Source organism: Vombatus ursinus, unplaced genomic scaffold (genome assembly GCF_900497805.2).
Source record: "Vombatus ursinus unplaced genomic scaffold, bare-nosed wombat genome assembly UNPS02014798.1, whole genome shotgun sequence".
Classification (NCBI taxonomy): Eukaryota; Metazoa; Chordata; class Mammalia; order Diprotodontia; family Vombatidae; genus Vombatus; species Vombatus ursinus.
Genome location: NW_020954576.1, coordinates 81357047 through 81381127, shown reverse-complemented (window position 1 = coordinate 81381127; position 24081 = coordinate 81357047). Strand labels below are relative to the sequence as shown.

The 24081-nt window shown below is 41.9% G+C and overlaps 1 protein-coding gene across 2 annotated transcripts in view; it reads left to right on the top strand.

Moving 5' to 3' along the window:
* Positions 1-23812, top strand: part of LOC114050199 (protein cornichon homolog 3) — a 176841-nt gene extending 153029 nt beyond the window's left edge. For both annotated transcript variants that reach the window (XM_027871837.1, XM_027871836.1), the window contains 3 exons: positions 17651-17763; positions 20085-20228; positions 23466-23812. In XM_027871837.1, the coding sequence (XP_027727638.1) occupies positions 17651-17763; positions 20085-20228; positions 23466-23493 (285 nt within the window). In that variant the 3' untranslated portion in view covers positions 23494-23812. The remainder of the gene's footprint in view (positions 1-17650; positions 17764-20084; positions 20229-23465) is intronic.
* The last annotated feature ends 269 nt before the right edge of the window (positions 23813-24081 follow it).

Genomic DNA, 24081 nt, shown 5'->3' with positions numbered 1-24081 from the left:
CATATACCACAACTTGTTCAGCCATTCCCCAATTGATGGGTATCCCCTCAATTTCCAATTCTTTGCTACCACAGAAAGAGCTGCTATAAATATTTTTGTACACCTGGGTCCTTTCCCAATTTTTATAATCTTTTTGAGATTATAGAAGCACTATTGCTGGGTCTAAGGGTATTTTATAGCCCTTGGGCATAGTTCCAAATTGCTCTCCAAAACGGTTGGATCGATTCACAACTCCACCAATAATAATGCTCCAATTTTCCCACATCTTCTCCAACATTTATCATTTTCCTGTTTTGTCATGTTGGCCAATCTGATAGGTGTGATGTGGTACCTCAGAGTTGTTTTGATTTGCATTTCTCTAATCAATAGTGATTTAGAGCATTTTTTCATATGACTATAGATAACTTTAATTTCTTCATCTGAAAACTGCCTGTTCATATCCTTTGACCATTTATCAATTGGAGAATAACCTGTATTCTTATAAATTTGACTTAGTTCTCTATATATTTTAGAAATAACTCCCTTATCAGAGATACTGGTTGTAAAAATTCTTTCCCAGTTTTCTGCTTCCCTCCTAATCTTAGATGCATTGGCTTTGTTTGTGCAAAAACTTTTCAATTTAATGTAATCAAAATTATCCACTTTACATTTCATAATATTTTCTAATTCTTGTTTGGTCATAAATTCTTCTGTTCTCCATAAATCTGACAGGTAAACTATTCCTTGCTCTCCCAGTTTGCTTATAGTATCAGCCTTTATACTCTTTTCCAGTTTTTCCAGCAGTTTTTGTCAAATAGTGAATTCTCATCCCAGAAGCTGGGGTTTTTCCACTGATTTTTACTTCAAAACACAAGTATAGCAATCTAGTGAAATTCTCATAATTCCTATATTGTGTTCTTTTTTTCCATTCAGAATATCCTTGTTTGGAAATTGATAGTTTGCTGGTGGAGATGCTGGGAAGTAATGTAAAGATTTATTTGCTGTTTAATACATCATCTAGTCCCAGTGGACTAAATTTCCATCAAAAGACAATAAACCGTGAAACAATGTTAATCATCCAGTCAAGTCCATCTTCTGACCTTGATCATTAATATTCAGCTATGGTTGAGCATCACTGACATTCAGTGGAATATAAAGATTTTCACTCTTTATTGAATGGCCTGTCATTGTCTGACTATTTGTTTTCAATATTCTTATTTAGTGAAGATTTACAGGAAATTTTGTTAATTCCTGCTGCTGTTTTCAGAAACAGAACTTTCACCCTCATTAACTGCTAATAATTAAAGGCTGTATACTGCATATAGATTCCATTCCTCCTGTAAGAATTTTTTCCTTTTATAGTTAACTATTTCTGCCATTGCTGTAATGGTCTAATTGCCTCATCCTTAATCTTTTCTTTCTTTCTTTCTTTCTTTTTTCTTTCTAACTTGCACACCAGACAGTCATTGTGACAGCATTGAAAAACTCATCTAGTTACATGCAATCAACATAGAATTCAGTAAATATTGACGGTTTGCCTGATATGTGCAAGGCACTGTATTAGGTGCTAGAAATACAACCACAAAATTCAAACGGTCTCTGCCCTTAAGGAATTTAACATGTTCCTAGAAGGATACGATATGTATGGAGATAAGTAAATACAAAAGTAATAGAATAACTTGAAAATGGAGAGAACACTAACTACTGGGGTGTAGGGGTGGGGAGTATCAAGAAAGGCCTTGAGGTAGATGGTGGCACTTGAACTATAAGAAAAAATGGGTGGACAAAATTGTTTTTTTTTTTCTCTTCTTTCCTCTCTTTGTCTAAATCAGAGCAGCTGGGTGGATAGAGAACTAGACTTTAAGACAGGAAGATGAGTTGAAATCCAGCCTCAGACACTTAACTAGCTGTGTGACCCTGGGCAAATTAATTAACAACTTCTGTCATCCATAAATGGGACTAATAATAGTACCTACCTCCTAAGGTCATTGTGTGGATCACATGATATGATATTTGTAAAGTATTATATAAATGCTAGCTATTATTACTAATTCAGAGTGATGCAATATTGCATGATTATAGGCTACCACTATTTAGTAACCTCCCCACAGATACCTATTAGAATTCAACAACAAACATTTATCAGTCACCTCTTATGCACAAGGATTTTGCTAAGTACTGGGGATACAAAACCAAAATAAAGCAGTCTATACCCTCCTGAAGCTTATATTCTGTTGGTGGAGATAATGTGTATACAAATAAAGATTTCTGCATTTACTGTGACCAATGGTTACATGTATGGATGGTGTGGTGCTGGCTGGTGGAGGACCTCTGTTTTCTTGGTGTTGATTGTCAGGCCAAAATTAGCTCAAGCAGTCAAAAAGACAAAAAGTCAGCACATCAACTCTCCCTTCACTTTGGTCTTGTCTTACAGCCTTTTCAAGTAAAATAGTTAACCATCAGTGTGGAAGCTGATCTTGATGTCATTTTCACCTTCGTTGAAGGTGTCTGACAACTTTGCTGAAAACATCACGCTGAAGAGCACGGGAGCAAGCTTCACCCCGCTTCACTCCACTGGTGACTGGGAAAGCATGACAGCCTCATCCTTCATCGAGCACCCATGAAGCATGCCATCATGCAACTGGCATATGATGCTGATGAACTTCTCTGGGCAAGCCAATTTTGCTATGACCTTCCATAGACCCTTATGACTGACAGTATCAAAGTCGTTGATCAGGTTGACAAATGTGTACAAACCTCTCTTTTGCTCCTGGCAGCTTAAATGCTGTGGATAAATTCACTAACCTTGGCAGTATACTCTCCAGGGCTGTCCACATAGAGGATGAGGTTGACGCATTCATCGCCAGAGCTAGCTCATGGTTTGGGAGGCTCCAAAAGAAAGTGTGGGAGAGAAGAGATATTTGACTGCCTACCAAACTGAAGGTCTACAGAGCCGTTGTGCTGACTACATTGTTGTATGCCTGTGAAACCTGGACAGTCTATCATTCACTGAAAACTGAACCTCTTTCACTAGAATTGTCTCAGGAAGATCCTGAGGATCACCTGGCAAGGCAAGGTGCTGACACTCAGGTCCTCTCTAGAGCTCAACTGCCAAGCATTCAAACTCTATTGAAGAGAATGCAACTCCAGTGGGCTGGCCACATAGTTCAAATGCCAAATGCACACTTACCCAAAAGACTATTTATGAAGAACTTGCACAATGTAAGCACTCACAAGGTGATCAGAAGTGGCATAAGTACACTCTCAAGATATCTCTGAAAAACTTTAATATTGACTATGAGATGTGGGAGATGCTGGCACAGGGCTGTCCAGCATGGTGTGCCACCTCAAAAGTGGTGCAAAGCAGAATCGTAGAAGCACAAAGAAAACATGAGCTGAGCAAATCCAGAGCCATTGCTTCTCTCAGTATCCTAATGGACCACTTGTGCCTGATCTATGGTAGTGCCTTCTGAACTCATATTGGACTGATCAACCTCAGCAGAACACACTAACTCCAATATTGTGATGTCACCGGTTTTCTTCAAAAAATGAAGGACAAACAACAACAAAGAAATATAATATAAAGATAGGCATTTCAGGCAAAAATGCTATTCCTCACTTGAAAGTTGGAAACAAATATTTGGAATTATTACCATCAATGTTTGACTGCCAAAAATGGTGGTAGACAATCAGTGGCATGAAACCACATGGAAAATGGTTTCTTACCTGCCTAATTACAACTGATATTCTTTGGCAGGAAATGCTTGAAGATAAAGAGAGAAAAAATGCACATTGGCACATGTGTAGACAAAAATTACAAATGTAAAGGGATGGACAAGGAGTTCCTGGTCAACTGAGAAGTTTCTTATGTAACCTGGTAAGGTTGCAGGGTGTGAGCCATGTTACTTTCTGAAGAGGGTAATATTCCCAATACTTAAGACTGTGCCTGATACTTGACAGGTGCTTAATAAATGCTGGTTGATTCATTGATTGATCAGGTGACCAAATTGAAGAAATTCCACAATCAAACAGATGAGATTAAAGGGCATTGGCCCAGAAGTGCATGAAAACAAATGATGGGATGTAATGAATTCCTAGTGACTGGTTGAATGAGGATTAGCCACACCCCCTTTTGACCTATCCAAAAAAAAGCAAACTAGCCCCTTATTTCTGGGATCTCAGCTCTTGAGGGCTTGCATGGCTTTTCTTTTTCATCTCCTTGCAAGATATAACAAGCAATTTCTCTCCTCTTCCTACTAAGGGTAGCTATGCTGACTTAAGGATGAAAGAAAACAAGCATTTATTAAGTGCCTACTATGTTCCAGGAAAGTGTTCTATGAGCTTTAGAGATATCTCGTTTGATCCTCACAACAATCTAGGGATAGAAATACTATTAGTATTCCCATTTTATAGTTGGGGAAACTGAGGCAGACAGCAGTTAAGTGATTTGCCCAAGGCCATACAGCTAGGGAATTCAAAATCACAGGGGGTTAATGAAACAATACCTGCCTTCAAAGAGCTTCAGTTTTCTTGGGAGGAATAACAGGTACATGCACAAGCATATACAACGTGGAGATAAAATAAATACAAGGTAACTTTATGAGGTGGGGGAGGAGACAGGATCTTCCTCTAGTCTTCTAACAAATATTTTGGTAAGGCAGAGGCATAGTGGGTAGAGTGCTAGACTTGGAGTCAGGAAGACCTGGGTTCGAATCCTGCCTCAGATATTTATCAGATATGTTACCCTGGGCAAGTCATTTAACATCTTCCAGACTCTGTTTTCTCATCTGTAAAATGGAGATAACAATAGCATTTCTCACAGGGTTTTGAGGATTATTTGAGATAAAACAGAATGTTACAAAAGTCTCGTGGGTCACTGTATATAGAAAGTGTTTTGAAAAGCTTAAAATATTATAGATGTGAATTGTTTTTGTTATTATTGTCAGCCTTTAATAGTGAAATCTTTGGCTTGTGGGGAAATCATCTTTATTGGAGTGATATGGCTCTAGATGGAAGGAAAGTGGATGTAATCTGAGGGTCTGGCTAAGCTATTATCAGAGTGACCATGGGGTACTGATATCCCAGGGTTGACACAAGGGGGGTGAATCAGTTTCTGTTAGAGTCTAGAACTGAGGGGTTCTACCAGAATTTGGAAGCTAAAATGCAAAGAATGTCACAGAATTGTCTGAACCCAAACTGCTTCCTGGAAGCTTAGATATTTTTGTTCTGAAGGCTTGCAGGTGCCACCCCCAGCTGGTACTGATGCCAGCCCTTCGTTCTCTGCTTCCCGGAAGCTTAGGTATTTTTATACTCCATGCTGGGTGTGGGCAGCATTAATCCTACGCATGTTAATCATAGGCCAGAGGAGGTCAGAGGCTCGTATGTAAAACTTGTTTTTGATTGAGCTAAATCAGAGATGCTAAAATTACTTCAGAGGTAACTGGCTAATCTCAGGTCCCTTGATGCTTTCATCATTCCTAGTGAGCCAGAATCAGTCTCAGAGTTGGAAAGGGGCCCAACCTGTCCTTGAGGCAGAGGCCAAGTGGCCATCCTTTCTTTGAGTGAAAAGCTCTAGTGATAGGAAACCCACTACCTCCTGAGGAAGTCCATTCTCCTTGGGGGTAGCTCTGATTATTTAAAAAATTTTTTTTAAATGATCTCAAATCCCGTCTCTTGGCAATTTTTATCCATTGGTCTTAGTTCTGCTTTCTGGAGTCAAGCAGAACAAATCTAGTCCTTTTTCCTCAGCCCGTCAGATACCTGAAAGTGGCCATCATGCTGGCCAAAGCAGTTTTCTCCAGGTTAAAAATGTGACTGGCCATTTCCCATTGCTTAGGTCTTTGAGGTCATGGCATGTTGGGCAGAGTATTATCCAGAGAAAATAAAGAGAAAATAGCCTCATTAGATACTTGTTAACCTTCAAAATTTTGGTTCTCAGAGCACCCCTCCCTCCCCATATGAATTGACCAAGTGTTTGTGTGAACACAGAGTGCTCTGTGTGTGTATGTGTATATATACATATATGCATACATATGTATACACATAACATGTACTAAATTAACACAAAGTAATTCTGGGGGAGGTACCAGCAGCTAGGAGGGGAGATCAGGGAAGCCCTCATCCAGTAGAAGGTGGCATTTGAATTGAGCATTGAAGGAAACTAATGATTCTAAGAGGGAGAGGTGAGGGGATAGTACATTCCAGGGGAGGACAACCTGTGCAAAGGCATTGAAATGGGAGATGGGATTGCCATATATAAGGAATAGCAAGATGAAGTTTAGATGGATGGTAAAGGGGAGTATTGTATAATAAGGGTAGAAAGGGAGGTGGGGGTCAAGTTGTGAAAGAATTTAAATGCCAAACAGAGGAGTTTTTACTAAGAATTTAGTCTCCCTCCCTGCCCTGGCTTTCAGAACAAGATTATTGTTTTGGGGACATGCTTAGTGAGGGTATAGGCTAGGGACAGCAAGACCCTGTTTTTCTTCTCAGTAACTGGCTCCACCTCCAACAGTTCTACACAAAGTCACGATGAAGGCAATTGAGATTATTGCTTCTGCAAAGAAAGACTACTACTCTCTCTTACTGTGTTTCGGAGGTAGAAAGCTAAAGAGTTCTGGGCTCAAATTCCACAAAGGTAGGAGGCCTGGCAGAAGAAAGGGACTAGAAATTAGTAATCTAAGTCTATTCATGGCGCTGACCCCTTGGGTGACACTTGGCACATTATCTGCCAGCTCTGGGTCTCACTTAAGAATGAGAGCAAAAAGAGCTGGAAGCTGCAGCGCAGCCAGGAGGGTCCTTGCCAGGCTTTCTCATACATCGTGTCACGTGACCGTCACTGGCGGTCTGTGCTAGTGTTGCCCTGTCCATTTTACCAATGAGAGAATTAAGATTCAGGAAATTTAAGTCATTTGCCCAAAGTCACAGAGGCAGGATCATAGAATTTAGAGCTGGCAGCAGCCTTTGCGATTATCTAGTCCAATTGTTTCATTTTATAGAAGAGGAAAGAGGGCCCCAGAGGGGTGATGCGATAGTTAGCAAAAAGCAGAGGTGGGACTCATGCCCTCAAATCCTGCATCCTTTGACTCTACTTCTAATGCTTTGCTCACTGCACCATGAGCTAGTTACTTGTAAAATAACTTCTAGAACTCAGATTTCTTGATTCCTAAGTCTTTCTCTTTCCTTCTTTCTTTCTTTCTTTCTTTCTTTCTTTCTTTCTTTCTTTCTTTCTTTCTTTCTTTCTTTCTTTCTTTTCTTTCTTTCTTTCTTTCTTTCTTTCTTCCTTTCTTTCTTTCTTTCTTTCTTTCTTTCTCTTTTTTCCTTCCTTCTTTCCTTCCTTCCTTCCTTCCTTTTTCCTCCCTCCCTCCTTCTTCTTCTCACCTCCTCCAAATATTTGTTGAAAGTCTGCTATGTGTAGGGTACTGCATTAAGAACTGAAGGAAATGACAAAGAAGTTAAAATATATATTCTCATATTTTTTAGATCTGACCAATGTGGGAAATTTATGTTTTCCTTGACCACACATATTTGTTATGAGTTTTGATTTTCTTTTTTTCAAAGAGGGATGAAGAGGGTATGAGGGAGAAAAAATAGATTTTTGTTAACCGACAAAAGAAAATGAAATTTAAAAAAGAAGCAATTAGTATTTTAAGTTAAAAAACGCATGATCTCTGGCTTCTAGGAACTTATTGTCCGGGTAAGGAGATGAAACAAACGCATATGAAATAGTTTTAAGGTGAATGATGCAATAATGAGTTCTAGCCAGAGAAGAAGTCACTTACTAAATATTTGTTGATTGATTAATAGAACACTTTTAAGAATCACTTTCTCAATAGAAGATCTGCACCCCTTAGGATGGGCTGAGTTATGGCAGAAGAATTCCTTTCATTTCTTTTGTGCTTCAGGGTGTATACCGAGTAACCTTTCTGAGGCTAGCAATGAATATATACATGAGGCCTATGGGGCCTTTGCTTCTATTGCCAACATGGGAAAGCACATCCTCCTTGGAAGAATGTGCTTTTAGGATAGTATCCCAGGGTCTCTGTTTGGTCTCGTTCTATTTTTTTTTTAATTTTTAAAAAATCAATAACGTGGATAAATACATAGATGGCTATGGTTCTCAAACGTGTAGATGACACAAAGCAGGGATGTATGGTTAACACCGGCAGAATCCAAAATGAGTTTGACAAACTAGAACATTGGGCCAGATCTATTAGGAGGACATTCATGAGGGATAAATGCAAAATCATACACTTAGGTTCAAAAAAGCAATTTCACAAGTACAGAATGAAAGAAGCATCTGGGAGTTTTAGTGGACTGAAAACTCAGCATGAATTAGCAAAGATGATAAAGCAGCCAAAAAAACAAAAAAAGCTAATGTTGCATTGAGAGGCATTCCAGGAATACAGAGGGGATGGCCCTGGTCAAAGCACTTCTGTAATATGGTATTGAGTTATGGGTGCCACATTGTAGGAAGGATGTTGATAAGCTGGAAATATCCAGATAAATCCATGACATCTGAAGATAAGTTGAAGGAACTGGGAATATTTAGCCTCGAGAAAAGAAGACTAGGAGTGAAAGTATATGGGAGAAAGCATGATGGTTATCTTTAAGTATTTGAAATGTGGCCATTTGGAAGAGGGATTGAACTTGTTACATTTGACTCCAAGGGGACAGGATGAAGAGCAATGGATAAAAGTTATAAAGACGCAGATTTAGACTGGATATCACCAAAAACATCTCACCAATCAGAGTTACCAAAAAGTGGAATGAGTTGCCCCAGAAGATGAATCCTCTAATTCACCTTCCTTGCAGGTTTTCAGGCAAAGGTTAGATGGCCACTTTTCAGGCGTATAATAGCGTAGGTTCCATTTAGGCACGAATTGAACTGGATGTCTGATAAGGTCCTTTCCAACTGGTGAATTCTGTGATTCTGATAACTCATTGTACCTTGCCTCAAGAACCACTAGAAACACAGGGCACAATCACTGCTACCATTCTGTAGCCCTGTGTGGGAAAGGTAGCCCCGTCACAGCAGGGAGATTATCCTATGTACTGTTACACCTGCCCCCTCCCTCTTTTTACTATCTTCAGCCTTCTTTCTGGCATGATGTCCCTGCAAAATGAATTTGCCAAAGCAGCTTTGGGCATCAAGCCTCTACTAACTACCAAGGCCATAGAAATTTTCTTAAATCTTTGACAAGGCCCTAGAAATGCTAGAAGGGAAAAGCATGAGCTGGTGGCTTCTGACAGAAAATTTCTTCTCCTTACAGAAGGAAGAATAGATGGGTTCATAGGATCATAGATTCAGAGTTGAAAAACCTTAGAGGCCATTTGGTCTAATCCTCTCATTTACAGATGAAGAAATTGAGGCTCAGAGAGATTAAATGTCCAAAAATGACCAGCTACACAGCTAGTAAATATCAGAGGAAGGAAGGATTTGAATTTAAGTCATCCTAAGTCCAGCCCTCTGTCCATTACAGTTCTCCATGTTGCCTTAAGTCTTGGTCACTGATTAGATATATCAGTATCTGAGAAAGGGGTTAGTAGTGATTGGGGGGGCAGCAAATGAACCTTGGACAATAGTGGTAGGGAGAATAGGGATCGGAAAGTCTAGAGGAGTAGCTGGTTTTAGCGAAAAAGAAACTGAATTTGGTTTTTGACATCAAGCAGCAGCAGGACATCCAGGTAGAAATGTCCAACAAAAGCTGGAAATGTGGATTTGGAACTTGAGAGAGGTCAGAATTAGGGAACATTTACGTGGAAGTGATAGTTGAAGTTGTGGGACCAGTTGATTGGGGGTGGGGGGAGAGACAGAGAGAGAAAGAGAGACAGGGACAAAGAGACAGAGACACAGAGAGACACAGAAGGGAGAGAGAGAGAGAGAGAAGACACACAGAGAAAAAGGGAGAGGGAGAGAGGAGAGAGAGAAAGGGAGGGAGAAAGAGAAGAGAAAAGAAGACAGAAAAGACAGAAAAAGAGAAGAAACAGAAGAGAGAGAGAAGACAGAGAGAGAGGAGAAAGAGAAGACAGAAAGAAAAAGGGAGAGAGAGAAAACAGAGAGAGAAAGGGAAGGAGGGAGGGAGAGAGAAGGGAAGACAGAGAAAGATAAAAGGGAGAGAGAGAAGACACACACACAGAGAAGACAGAAGAGAGAGAGAGAGAGAGAGAGAGAGAGCTCAAAAACTATTAGGCTATTCCACGATCCTCATTCTTCATCCACCTTTCACACAAAGCGAATACAAGGTCAGATGCAATAACTTCTTCAATGTGCTCTGTGCTCCTTGCTCAGTTCATTTAATACTCTGGAATTGTTCAGTTCTCTTCCCAAGACAGTTCAGAGAGAGCAAGCAACCCAGTGGACTTCATTGCTGCCTCATTATGGATCCAATCCTGCAGTTTTTCATGCTTTTGTGATTCCTATTGACTTGAGTAGAACCCTCTCCTGGGGCCCTCAGGATGAAAGGAGTGGGGAGGGGTCCTTGAAGGCCAGTTTTCTTAGGGAAGCTGATGCAGGTGTGAGTGAGGGTGGCAAATTCCATAGCATCTGTCCTTTAAAAAAATAATGAATAGCTTTCAGACCAATAAGGGATGGCTAAGGGGGGCTGGAGACACCATTAGTGAGTGTTTCAATTTGGCTTCCCTACATGTTGTCTGTTCTGCATAGGAGTTGCTCTTCCAGAATAGCGCTAGAATCTTAGAGTTAGACTTGCCTTTAGAGGTCATCTCATCCAACCTCCCATACATTGTAGTAATCCTCACTTCAGCATCCTCAACAGGTGGCTATATAGTCTAGGCTTGAACACAGATAGTTTAATAGAATTAGTGTTGGAAGGAACCTTTGAGATTCTCTAGTCCAAATCTATGATTTTACAGATGATGTTACAGAGGCCAGCAAAGTTAAGTGACTTGCCTACAGACGCACAAGTGAGTTAGCAGAACTGGGCCTTGAACCCAGGGTCTTTGACTCCAAATCACAGTTCTTTCCCACTGCATCATACTGTATGATGTGAGGTGCCAGTTACACAGTGAAGGGCTGGATAGGTGGCTAGGGGTGGGAAAATGGGATAAAGGGAATAGGTTACTCACACAATGTAGTACCAGAATGAATTGCATTGATGGTTTCAATAACCTAATTCTTTATACTAAGACATTTTTTTTTCCCCCTGATGGGACAGGGCTTCCTGAAGAGATGAGGTGATTACTGTTGAAGGAACTTAGTGTTTTTTTAATATGGAGAAGAGAAGACTTGGGTTGGGTACACAATAATTTCTCTAGGTCATACAGAAGAGAGGTTGGCTTATTCTGTGTAGGAAAGATCTGGGACCAGTGAGTGAAAGTTTGCAGGAGGAAGATGTTTTGGCTTAACATAAAGAACACTTTGGACTGTGTCGAATCAGAATCAATGAGCCACCTTTGGAGGTAGTGAGTTTGCCGTCCTTGGAGATATTTAAGCAGAGACTGAATGCCAACTTGTTCTGACTAGAGTGGATGTTGGTGAGGCTGCTCTTGAGGGGAGGATAGGTAGGGGTTGGGAGGTGGAAGGCAGAGTTAGATTATGTGACCTCTCATGGTCACCTTCTATGAGGGAGCTGCATACCTTCTCAAGTATGGTTTCTCCATAGCCCAGGTAGGAGGAGGCTCAGAAACATACAAACAGACACGTATTTCATCATAGAGTCTGTGACCAGACTTGATTTCTGCTTCATTACCACAGCAATCCGACCAAGTTTAAGCCAGGCCCTGATTGCCTCTCTCATCTCAACAAACACAGACCAGCAGCTTCTCTTACAGAGGATCTGGATTGTCTGGTGTCACAGGAAAAAAAAAAGTTACCAATAATGAACGCTGCAATTTGGGCTCGAGTGTGCCAGAAACAATTTTATTTAATATACTTTCAAGCCATTTCTAGCTTGGAGAGATGTCCAAACTGGCATATTTGCCATGTCTTCTGACATGACTCAGCTCCAAGAAAATTTCAGGTAACATTTATAGGAATCTTAAAAAAAAAAAAGATCACACTATATTAAAATACAGTTTTGAGTTAACATTACAGAGTACTTACCACCAAATGCAAGCTGGACCCCTTCCCTTTTAGAGTTCCTTCCTTATGATCAATATCTTAACCTTGAATTTCAAAAGAGAAAACACTAGCCCCAGGCAGGTCATGGTAATCACTTCTGGTAAGGTAGAAAGACAGTAGATACTATCTAGCCAAAAACTTAAGTTTGCTCCATTTTAAAAGAAGGCCCTGGTCTTCGTTCTGTTTTTCCCAAGGGAAAAGTCTGGGGAAGGTTTTAGGCTAGAGAAATAATATTTCTTAATATTTTGAGAGAAAATAAAAAGGAGGTTTTTCTTTGTTTTTTTTCTTTTCTTTCTTTTTTTTTTTTAAGAGCAGTCAGGGTTAAGTGACTTGCCTAGGGTCACACAGCTATCTGAGGCCAAATTTGAACTCTGGCCCTCCTGATTCTAGGGCTGGTGCGCCATCCACTGTGCCACCTAACTGCCCCTTAAAAGAAAATGCTCCCACACTAGGTAGTTGCCCAGAGCCTGCCTGGGCAGTCTACTTTAGGACTGAATGAGCAACTTTGGAATCTGGGGGGTCCTACCAGTTCCCATGAAGATAAGCCGAGAAAGGAATCTTTAACAAACTGGAAGTAGTCGTTTGGTTCCTAGGCTTGAAACAGACCATCAGCAGTCAGCCACATCGTAATGTTCACTTTGGCATATCAGAGGGGGCCTCCATCTATTTACCAGGAGAAGGCTTACCTTCTCTACTGGCTTCTATGCCCTGGGTAACATCATGTTTATTGCATGTGAGAGGAGCACTGAACTTGCCCCAACTGTGAGGTGCTACCATGCCTATGAAATAGCGACAACTTATATTAATCTATCATTTTTAAGGTTTGCTAAATTATTTTACAGCACCTCTCTGAGTTAGATAATGCAAGAATTACTAGCCCTGTTTTAAAGGTGAGGAAGGTGAGTCTTAGAGAAGTTGTTACTTGCTCATGATCAAGCAACTAGTTATAATCAGTGTCTGGATTTGAATCCAGTGCTCCTGATCCTGAGTCCGGTGCTCTTTCCCCTATACCATGCAATCTTCCTTTCTCCTTCATCCTCAAAGCTATTTTTGCTATCTGTTTATTTAACAGGTATAACATTATGTATGGTGAGTTTCCATGACATTTACTTCTTTCTCTGCAGAAGTCCGACTTCTAATTCTGGGCCTCTGTAAGTTTGTGATGGAGAAGGAAATGGCAAACCTCTCCAGTATCTTTTCCAAGAAAACCCCAAAAGGGGTCATGAAGTGTCAGACATGACTGAAATGACTGAACAACATAAGTCTGGGAGGTGGGCAGTGGAAGCGGGGTGCCTCTCATCTCTACCACAAAGTCTTTTTGGATTTGTTGGAAGAGGATTGCCATAATACCATTACTTAGTGGTCTTCTGGTAAATGTTTAACAACCATCTCACTGAAAAAAAATGTAGGATACACTTTTAAGTTTAGTCTGCACTAATATTTCTCCATCACTTTCTTTTTTTTTCCTCTTTTTATTTTTTTTTCCACTTCATAGTATTTTCCAATTACATGTAAAGATAGTTTTCAACTTTCACTTTTATAAGATTTTGAGTTCCAAATTTTTTTCTCCCTCCCTCCTTCCCCTCCCCCCTCACCCAGACTCTGAATCACTTTCTTAAGCTTAGACAATCAACAAAATAATAAATCCAACCCTGATTTGCAGCATTTGCTGATTTCCATGACAGAAATGCTCACACTGAAAATTTAACAATTGGCTCTCTTGAGCCATTTTGAGCTGGTCCCAGCACAACTCTGCCTTTATTCCTACAGCTGTTACCCATTCTCTACCTAATCACGAACTCTGTCTGAGAGCCTATGCTCTGTGGCTTTTTATATCATAGGAAAGTTTTGTTTACATTCTTCACTGCTTTCCATGCCTAGAACACTTTTGCTGATCAGTTCTGACTCTTGGTATAGTTAGCTCCCTTCAGGGTTTAGCCCATGTGCCACCACCTACCAGAATCCTTCCCCATCCCTCAGTTGTTGGTGCTACCACCCTTCCCCCTTCCTCAAATACTCTCTCTCTCTCTTTTTTTTTTTTTGGCAATTGGGGTTAAGTGACTTACCCAGGGTCACACAACTAGTAAGTGTCAAATGTTTGGTCTGAGGGCGGATTTGAACTCAGGTCCTCCTGACTTCAGGGCCACTGCACCACCTAGCAGCTCCAGATATTCTGTCTTTACTTATCTATATACAGACCTCCCCTAGTAGAATGTTATAAATAATAATAATAGTAATACTAAAAGCTAGCATTTTTAGGACTCTTCAACATTTTACATGTTACATCATCTAGTTCTAACAACATAAGCTTGTTGGAGACAGGAACTTTTCCATTTTTTTCCCTTTGTATCACCAGCACTTGACACAAGGCAGACACCTAGTAAATGCTCTTTGAATTGAATTACTCTCTAAATGCCTTGGCCATGTTTGTCCACCTCTCTGTGGCTTGTCTGAGATTGCATTTGAGTAATACTCTTTGGCCCAAGGTTGGTCTTGTTACTGGTGTCTCTGAGAATACTAGCGGCTGTGAAGGTCTATTGTTTCTGGTGAGTGTGAGAAAGGAAGATGAATAATGTTCCCTTAGATGGTATGAGCATGTGGTGAGCCCTGTTTTTTCCTCATTGAATTGGGTTCCTTCATGCCAATGTGAGAAAAGTACATGTGGTTTATGTTCCCTGTGGGGGTAGGGTGGATTTCAGCATCCCAGCCAAATTCACCCCTGGAAGTAAAACATCTCTCACTTTCTACCCCACTTCCACCAGAACACTGCCCCTACCACAAAGGCTGGAGCATCTCAGACGCCAGATTGACTCCATTAAGCAATTTCTCCCAGAGGTATGGCAATGACGAATCCTCTCTGCTTGGAAGGTTGCAGCTTCCACAATGAATCAAACCCCGAAAAGGGAAGAGGCAGCAGTGATTAATAGTGGGGCTTGAAATCCAAACCATAATCAGACAGTGATTTGTCATCAGACCTGGAGACGGCAATGGCGCTATAATAGATGATTCAGGCATGGGGCGGCTGTCTCTAAACATGTTAATTACCCTGGAAGAAGTGGCTAATGCTTGAAACCAATGATTAAAAAAGTGGATGTATGTGCATAGGAGGAGAATTCTTTCCCTGAGGTGGCAAGCTATCAAGAAACCAGAGCCAGAGCCCACACCATCCAGGCTTTTACCAAGAAAGCTACCTACCATGACTTGTCTAAACTTGGCCAGGGCATTAAGGGTAGCTTCTTTGCAGAGTACAAATTATTTTATAAGATAATAGAATTTTTGGAATTGAAAGAGACATTGTAGAATATCAAATCCAACTCTTTCATTTTATAGATAAGAAAATTGATATTAAGAATTGTGAAGCACCTTATGGAATATAAGGTTCTTGAAAGTAGGAATTATTTTATTTTATTTCTTTCTGTTTTTGTACTCCTAGTGTCTAGGCTGGTGCCTGGCATAGAGTAGGCACTTAATAAATGTTTGTTGATTGATTGATCAACCATGATCATGTAGCTGGTAATAATAATAGCTAGCATTTATATAAAGTTTTTATTTTATGTATTTATTATATTTTCATTGCTATAAAGTTTAAATATAAAAATATTTAAAGTTTGTAAAGTCCTTTACTTATGTTATCTCAAATTTGATTTTTACAACAATCCTGTGAGCTAGATACTCTTTGATCCCCATTTTATGGATAAAGAAAGTGAGTCTGGGAGAAATTAAATGACTATTCAAAGATCATACAGCTAGAAAGTATCTGAGGCAGGATTCACACTCAGGGCTTCCTGACTCCATATTGAAGGCTTTAGCCGCAGGATTTGAACCCAGTTCTGCTAACTACAAATCCATTGTTCTTTCTTCTGTACCTTGCTGGGACAGTTCAAAAATAGTATGAGGGTACAGGGGTAAATCTTCTTCCAGGATGAATTTACTGAGCAAATTGGAATCCTGCATTACCAAGCAATGTACTGATCATCCCAACTCATCCACCAAGCTTGACAATGGAAATGGTGGGCCCTTGATTAATTCTTGGTTACTCTTTTGAGTGTGGAGGACAGTGTCATTTAAATAAAAAGTATAATGTCTGTATCTGCTTATATGTGTAGGTCTAACATGCCTTGGATACCTTCCTTGGTAGACGTGTATGTGTGTGTGTGTGTGTGTGTGTGTGTGTGTGTGTGTGTGTGTGTGTTAGCTTAGTCAGGTAGAGTCAGTGTCTCAACCTTGCTGGTCACTGCACCTATGCTGTTAGTTGTTTTCTAGTGGTAGGGGTAGGTTTACTCTGAGACATCCATTCACTCTTGACACAGAACACATACTTGCAGTCTGGCTGTCTGGGGTTAAGGATGTACTCTATGGCCAGGGAGATAAGATTTTTCTCTCTGAGAAGCAAAATACCCCCAAAATGGTTCACAGTGGGAATAGAACCTTGCACTTATGGCATCAGTTGACATTCATATTGTGAGGGATTGTCTGATGTTGGCTACTGCCACGTGGAGATTGTGACAAGATGGGGTAGGAACAAGATATTAGGAGGTAACCGGAGCTCATGCTCCCGAGGCAGGGAGCTGTGCCATGTGGAGTTGTGGTGAACTGGGATAGGAACTGGATACGGGGAAGTAACCGGAGCATGTGCTCCTGAGGCAGGGGGCTGTGCCACGTGGGAGTGGGACAGCAGAGAACGAGCTTCCTTTGTCATGTCCTCTCCCTAGGTGCAGCGCTAACCCCAGATGTCTCCTTCCTGTATCCGGTCCTAGCCTCCTGCGTCACGTCCTCTCCCTAGGTGCAGCACTAACCCCAGACATCCCCTTCCGGTATCTGATCCTACAATCAATGACTAGTAGGCGGGCTGAGGAGGAGGGGCTAGGAAGGTATATAGGGGCGGTAGGGGTTGGAGCTCGTTCTCTCTTGCTCCTGCTCTCTTGCCCTGGCTTTCCTGCTTGGCCTTGCTGTGATGGCCTCTGAATAAAGCTCGAGTGTTTGCACCTCCTGATCGGCTCGTCTCTGTGTTTATCCGGGTGGGCACCGAAGACTGGTAAGTATGACCTTGGCAGCCTGCTCCTTATAGGAGGAGGGTGCACGGCGCGACCAGCACACATATAGCACTTTGTATCTGAGGCTTATCACAACTCATCACAATTCTTCCATATCCAGCTTTGCATCTTGGGAACCATAATCACATCAATGCTACTATTATTCTTGGGGCTGTGAACTTGCATGGGAAAAATTATATCTTTATTTCAATCTAACTAGTTTCCTTTGTAATCTTACGTATTTTATTTTGTGCATTTAAAAGCATTATTCTGAGAAAGGGTCCATAGCAGGGATGGGGAACCTGTGGCCTTTGGATTCAGTCAAAGGGCCGCACTTGAGGACCTAGAGGGCCACATGTGGCCTCCAGGCTGCAGGTTCCCCACCCCTAGTCCATAGACTTCAGATTGCCGATGGGGTCCATGGCACAAAAAAAGGTTAAGAATTCCTTCAGTAGATGCTGTCTCAAGTTCTTTCCAGTATTCATATTTTGTGCCTCTGGAAAGGAGTTGGAGGTTCCATCCTTAAACTTTTACTCTGGTATCTCTGCTTCTCCCTCAGCTGGTGCTGCCAGAATACTCAATTCACAGCCTTTTCTGTATCATGTTCCTGTGTGCCCAGGAGTGGCTGACGCTAGGGCTGAATGTTCCTCTACTCTTCTATCACTTTTGGAGGTAAGACCGCCTTTGATCTGATGCACCGCCCCCTTCATCTTCTTCACCAGCTCTCTGCCAGAGATAGAGATCCTCCAATGCCAGGAGCTGCCTGATAACTTCCTTTCATCCCTTGCCAGCAGCATACTCACCCAAGTCCCCCTCATGATCTTCTCTCTGCTGGCATCCAGGGGGACTCTTCATCTGGGTAGGTTGGTCCTAACTAGAGTCCTGAACCATCGCATGTGATGCAGAAAGAGACCGTAAGAGAGTTAATTACTTGTTATTTATTTTCATCCCAACTTCAAGTCAAGAACTCCCTGAACCTTCTGTAGGGCTGTTCCTCCATCACATTACCTCTTTCTTGTGAAAATGCCTTTGCTTATTTCAAGCCCTCAGTTCTACAGATGAGCCCCGCTTTGAGCAAACTTGATTATACAAATTTGGGTTAAGATGAAAAGATGATGATTTGTAGTTGTTAGGTGGTTATTTTTAATTGTAAAATGATTTACTATACGGCTTTTAAAAATAGTGAGACCTGCTCCATATCCATTTAAAATGTGATTCCCTTTACAAAAACTTGAAGACATATAACTTCCCATGAATGCTGTTCAAAATGAGGAGCACCTGTGTTTACAAAGTGGGCAGGTCAGATAAGGAGTCGTATTTGGGAAGTTTAGAGTTCCATCACAATGGAACAAGATTAATTTCAACCCTAACTTTAACCTCTAACTCCAGTCCTTATCCCTGATGTTAACCCAGTCCCCAACTTGGGATATTATCCTTAATATAACCTTAACTCCTAACCCATAGTCTAATCCTTATTCCTAATATAAACTCTAAACTAAATCCATAACTATAGCCTATAACCTTAATCCATAAGGCTAACCCCACTAAGGACGTCTAGGTGATGCAGTCGATAGAGGGCCCCACCTGGAGTCAGGAAGACCTGAGTTCAAATTCAGCTGCAGATACTAGCTGTGACCCTGGGCAAGTCACTCCTATTTGCCTCAGTTTCCTCATCTATAAAATGAGCTGGAAAAGGAAATGGCAAACCACTCCAGTATCTTTGCCAAGGAAACCCCAAATGAAGTCATGATTATTGGGACATGAGTGAACAACAGCTTCTTTAACTATAACCCTTAACTCCTAATATTAACTCAGTCCATGATCCTCTCTCCCAGTCCAAGGGTAGGGAACCTGCTGCCTCAAGGTCATAGGTGGTCCTCTAGATCCTCAAGTGTGGCCCTTTGACTGAATCCAAGCTTCACAGAATAAATCCCCTTAATAAAAGGATTTATTTTATAAAACTTGAACTCAGTCAAAAGGGCCACCCCCAGGGACCTAGAAGGCCACATGTGACCTCGAGGCTGCAGGTTCCCCACCCCTATCCTAGTCCTAAGCTCTACATTTCACTACAGTTTTTCATTTTAAATTCTAAGTCTGACTTATAACCTAGAAAATTACAGAAACTTAGGTAATAAAAAAAAATAGATCATGTATGTTAGTTTCAGATTCCATGCTGTTAGGAAATTGAGGCCACAGGAGAAAGGTGCTGTTGGAGAGCACCCCGTTCCTCTTTGGATACCCCCATCCTACCAAGACAATGCACTTTTGTTACTCTGGGGGCTCCTGTCTGGGAGGAAAGTGTCTGATACTCTGATTTACATGAAGGTAACTATGTCCGCCATTTCATGAGTCCTTGTATTTTAAAAAGCAATGAGAAGGTACAGAATCTCTAATGGAATTTTAGGTATTAAGGCAACTGGGCAGGGGAGATATTTTTCAACTGGATGGCTAGGCAGGGACTGGTGAGGGAAGTAGAGTAGGGAGCTTTTTATATCTCAGATCTCATCTTCTGTACTTTTGTCTTGAGCTTCCCTATCACTATCACTATAGTATCCCTTTATGGTAGGGCCTTCTTTCTATCCCTTAGTGTTGAAATGTTCCCTGTTGCCACTGCTATAGCTGCTTATGCACTCCTGGCCAGTTCCTGCCCTAGTGTCCACAGATTTCTCTGTCTGTCCCTCTAAGCTGCCCTGGGCTGGAAAAATGATGCACCATGACCTTTCTTGGCTTTCCTGATCAGAATTCAGCCTGGCTGTTTTCTAGGCTGTTGTGGAGTTGGTGTATTGGGTGAATGGAGACAAAAATGCTTCCTTTCACTCCACCATCTTAATTCTGCTCCACATCTCCAGTGAAATCCCCTATGTGGAAGGCCAATCCACTTAGGTTACAGGTTTGCTCACCATGAAGCTGCTGAATTTTGATATTTAGGGGCTGTTATTTGGCAAGTAGAAAGTAACCAGGCAATTCCTCATTGGTGTTTTCTTTCCCTTTAGGTATTTCCATTGCCCTGCGGATAGTTCTGAACTAGCCTATGATCCTCCTGTGGTCATGAATGCAGACACCTTAAGTTACTGTCAAAAGGAGGCCTGGTGTAAGCTGGCATTCTATCTCCTCTCCTTCTTCTACTATCTTTACTGGTGAGTTTCTCTTCTCTCTCCTCTAGCCCTCAGAGTCTATATAGCAAATGGAAGAACCTCTATGTGGAAATCCAGGGTGGCCTGATTGATACTGACTAAGGAAGGCAAGGGTGGTCATAGGATCAAAGGATGTTAGAACTAGAAGGGGGTTTAGAGGTCATATTCTAGCTCCCTCACGGGACATGGGAAGATGTCAGGACTTCAGGGCCACCTTAAAGATCTGGGACTAGCTCGCGAAGTTGAGAATATGTCAGAGAATCCCTTCTGGATTTCATTCAGAAAACTTTCAGCAGAAAGGCAATATGGTACAGTAGGAAGTCCCCACTGAATTCAAATCTTGCTTTTGTCATTTACTAACTGTGTGACCCTGGACAAATCACTTGGCCTCCCTGGGCTTCAGTTTTCTCATCTATAAATTGAAGGAGTTGAGCTAGAAAATCCCTCTGAGGGATTTTTCAGCTCCAGATATAGGGTCACATGCTTCTATATTCCTCTCTCCACTGTGATCTCCCTGAAAGTTCTGAGCTAGATGGGGGAGGGTCCTGGGGCCCATATCAAACTTAGACTTCCCAGAGGTCTCCTAGAATATATATTTGAAAAGGGACTCAAAAACATTCTTCTGTGGTCCTCCAGACTTTAAAAATTGACATGGTTCAGACTATACCCATCCCATACCACTGCCAGCAACCCAGTTGTGGAATGAACTAGAACTCCTGAATCTGTGGCTCTTCTTAGCCTGGGATGGTCCTATGGGTACGCTTAGGGTATGTTATAAGATAACTCTGAGCTAAAATAGAACTTCTAGGGCCCCTGGGATGAACAAACTTTGGAGGGCAACTATTTGACCAGCATGGAGCCATGAATAGCTAAGGCATTAACTCTTTGCTCAGGCATAAGTTGGACTTGGTCTCTGAGGGCCTTTCCAACCTTGTGCTTCTATGATTCTGAGTTTGGCCGTGTGATAGAGGGAATCACCCAGTTTTACTTATTATCTTTGAGTCCTTGATCAAGTCATTTACCCGTATCTTAGAGGGCTGGCTTATCCCAAAGGTTGATTCCAGCTTCAAATATTAAGATTATTTAAAAAATTAGAACCCTATTGTGATACTAGGGCTAGAGGGAGTTGCTGTAGCAGTGGTCCCAGACTGAGGAGAGCTATATTATGTAGTCAACAAGAAAAGACTTAAACCTCGCTCTGGACCATGGACTCTTTGTTGATCAGAAATTTAGTGCTGGCAGGGATCTCAAAGGACATCTTGTCCAATAGTTCCTTTTACTAGAAAACTGAGGCTAATGAAGGTTAAATGACTTGCCCAAGGTCACATAGGTAATAAACATCCAAGGAAGAATTTGAACCCAGGTCCTTTCAGTGGCTTGATTGTTTATGTTTTAATTCTTCTTTACTTTGCCTCATTCTGGCTCTAGGGAAAGACAAAGGGAGAGGAGAAAGATAAAGAGGACTCTGGTCTTCATGTTGGTGCCACTGACATATCTATGTCTGAGCACTGAGACACTGCAGGGAAAGATGACATATGAATTTATAGACAGATAAAAATGTGTCTCTTCGGTTGCTTGTTTGGGGTGATGGGAAGGGATGGTGTTGGCAGTATTGACAACAGCTTGTCACCGAGAGTGTTCTGTAACCAAATGTGTTCTAGACGTTCCTTTTGACTCATTATCCTCCAATCCTTTAGTTCAGAGTAATTTGGGAATGGCATTTTGTTAAATTCATGGTTTCTGTATTTTAAAAAAATATTAAGTTGCAAGGACTCTTCTTCCATCCTCGATAAGAGCTGGAGTTATGGCCAATTAACATTTCATTGAGTCTGGCCTATTGTCTTGTCATCTGTGCTAGATTCTGAACGTAAGTCTCTTGCTTCTTGGGCCAGTATAGTTCCCGTAGAATTGTAATTGGAGGACTGGAAGGGACCTCAGATATCATCTAGTCTTATTTGCAGGTGAGCAAAGTGATGCTCAAGGAGGTTGAATAATATGTCCAAGGTTACACAGGTGTCAGAAGTGGAATTTGAATTCAAGTCTTAGGCCTTCCAGTATAAGGGCTTTGGATTCTTTGCCTGTAGACCCATTGTCTCTCCAGACCCTTTCACTCCAGCAGAGGAAACCTCATTGGTGTCATCCCTGAAGTGGGAAGGGGAATTAGAGAAAAGAGCTGAGAATAAGGGGAGCTGGCCTCTCTACCTAGGCTGTCCAGTGATTGTGTCTTTGGTCACATCCTGTCACTTCTCACAATTGCAACTTCCCTCCCTCCTCCCTTGCCCCTACTTACTTATACTTTGGCAACGAGCTTCTTGAAACAAGAGGTGCCAGGCTGGAAGACAGAGCCGCAGTTAATCAGGACAGTATTACTCATTGTGACTTCAGAGCAGAATGGGTTCGAGAATCATAGGCTTCTTTCTTCTAGACTCTTCAGATGAGCTTGTTAACAGCTACCATTTCCCCCACCCCCACTCTGTGAAGAGATGATTGTTTTCTCCTTCTGCCCAATCAAGAAACAAAATTAATGCACTTTGATACAAGCTGTTCCTCTACCTCGGGGGAATTACCTGAAGAAATTACACAGAACCCAAATGTTCCACCCCCTACTTCCCCTCTTCCATTCTCAGGGACCAGGCCTTAGATCACATGTTCCTAATCCATATTTAACACACAGACCCCAATGGTTAGTGACTCAAAGAGCCCCCAAGAATAGTCCAATTAAATGTCCATTTTGTACAGGTGTCCAGAGGGGCCTATGCTCACCAATCAGCCGTAACAATCGTGGTAATAATCATTATATGGGCAACAGTAGGGTGAGAGTCATCTGAGAGCCCTGGGACCCTGGTGTGGCCCGAGGCAGCTGGCAGACTCCAATACTCCCTCGCATGGCCTGAGCACCAGCTGTGACCCGAATCTTGAGTAACAACAACAACAAAAAGTAACAAACATAGTAACAATGAGAATAACAGGAGGCACTTAGCAATCATCACATCTTTCTTTTTTACCCAAAGGACACAATATACTTTCCTAAGAAACATTTGGTTAAAGATGGGCAAGAGGAGGAGAAGGGAATGGGCCAATAGAGAATGTGCATATTAACTTAACCCAAAGCTAACACTGGTGACTGGAATAATGAGGGCAAGGGAGGGGTTCTCTTTTGAACAAGTCCTTCCTGCCTCCGGCACTGAATGGAATGGTTCCCTTGGCTCCTGCCTGTCACCTATTTCTTTCTAATTGCAGCATGATCTACACTTTAGTGAGTTCTTAACTGAAAGATAACCCGCGTCATCAGAGACTGGCACCGGAAAAAGGACGGAGGCTTGAGGAAAGAAGTCAATTGACACTGGAGATTGGATTGTAAGGACCTGGAGGAGGCGGTGGATTTGGAAGCTGAGGCCCTTGGTAGAGCGTGTGGAGAAGAAAAAGAGAGAGAGACCCAGTAGGCAGAATGACTGGCTTCAGAGCTGAAAGAATGCAGCCCGTGGGCTGAATGAACAGCGATCGGCTCTTGTTACTCTGTGCATGGCAGCCTTTGGCATTCCAAATCCCACTCATGAGCTGTATATCACTCCTGAGGACTGGGAGAGGTGGGGGAGAGATTCAAAGCCAAACCTCTCATGGGGGAGAATTGCCGCTTACCGAGAGTACTCCGTAGAGCAGCTCCTGCAGACGCTTTTCACACTGGGTTCCTGGTAACAGTTCAGATGGACTCTGCGAGTGGAGGCTGGGCTGGCTCTCTGCAAAGGGATTTGAATGCCTGGGTACGGCAGTTCTGAGCCAGGGAGGTGGCCTGTGTGGACGGATGACACCAGAGAAGCCCCTTGCCTCTTCCAAGCCCTCCCAGTGCCCCCTTGGC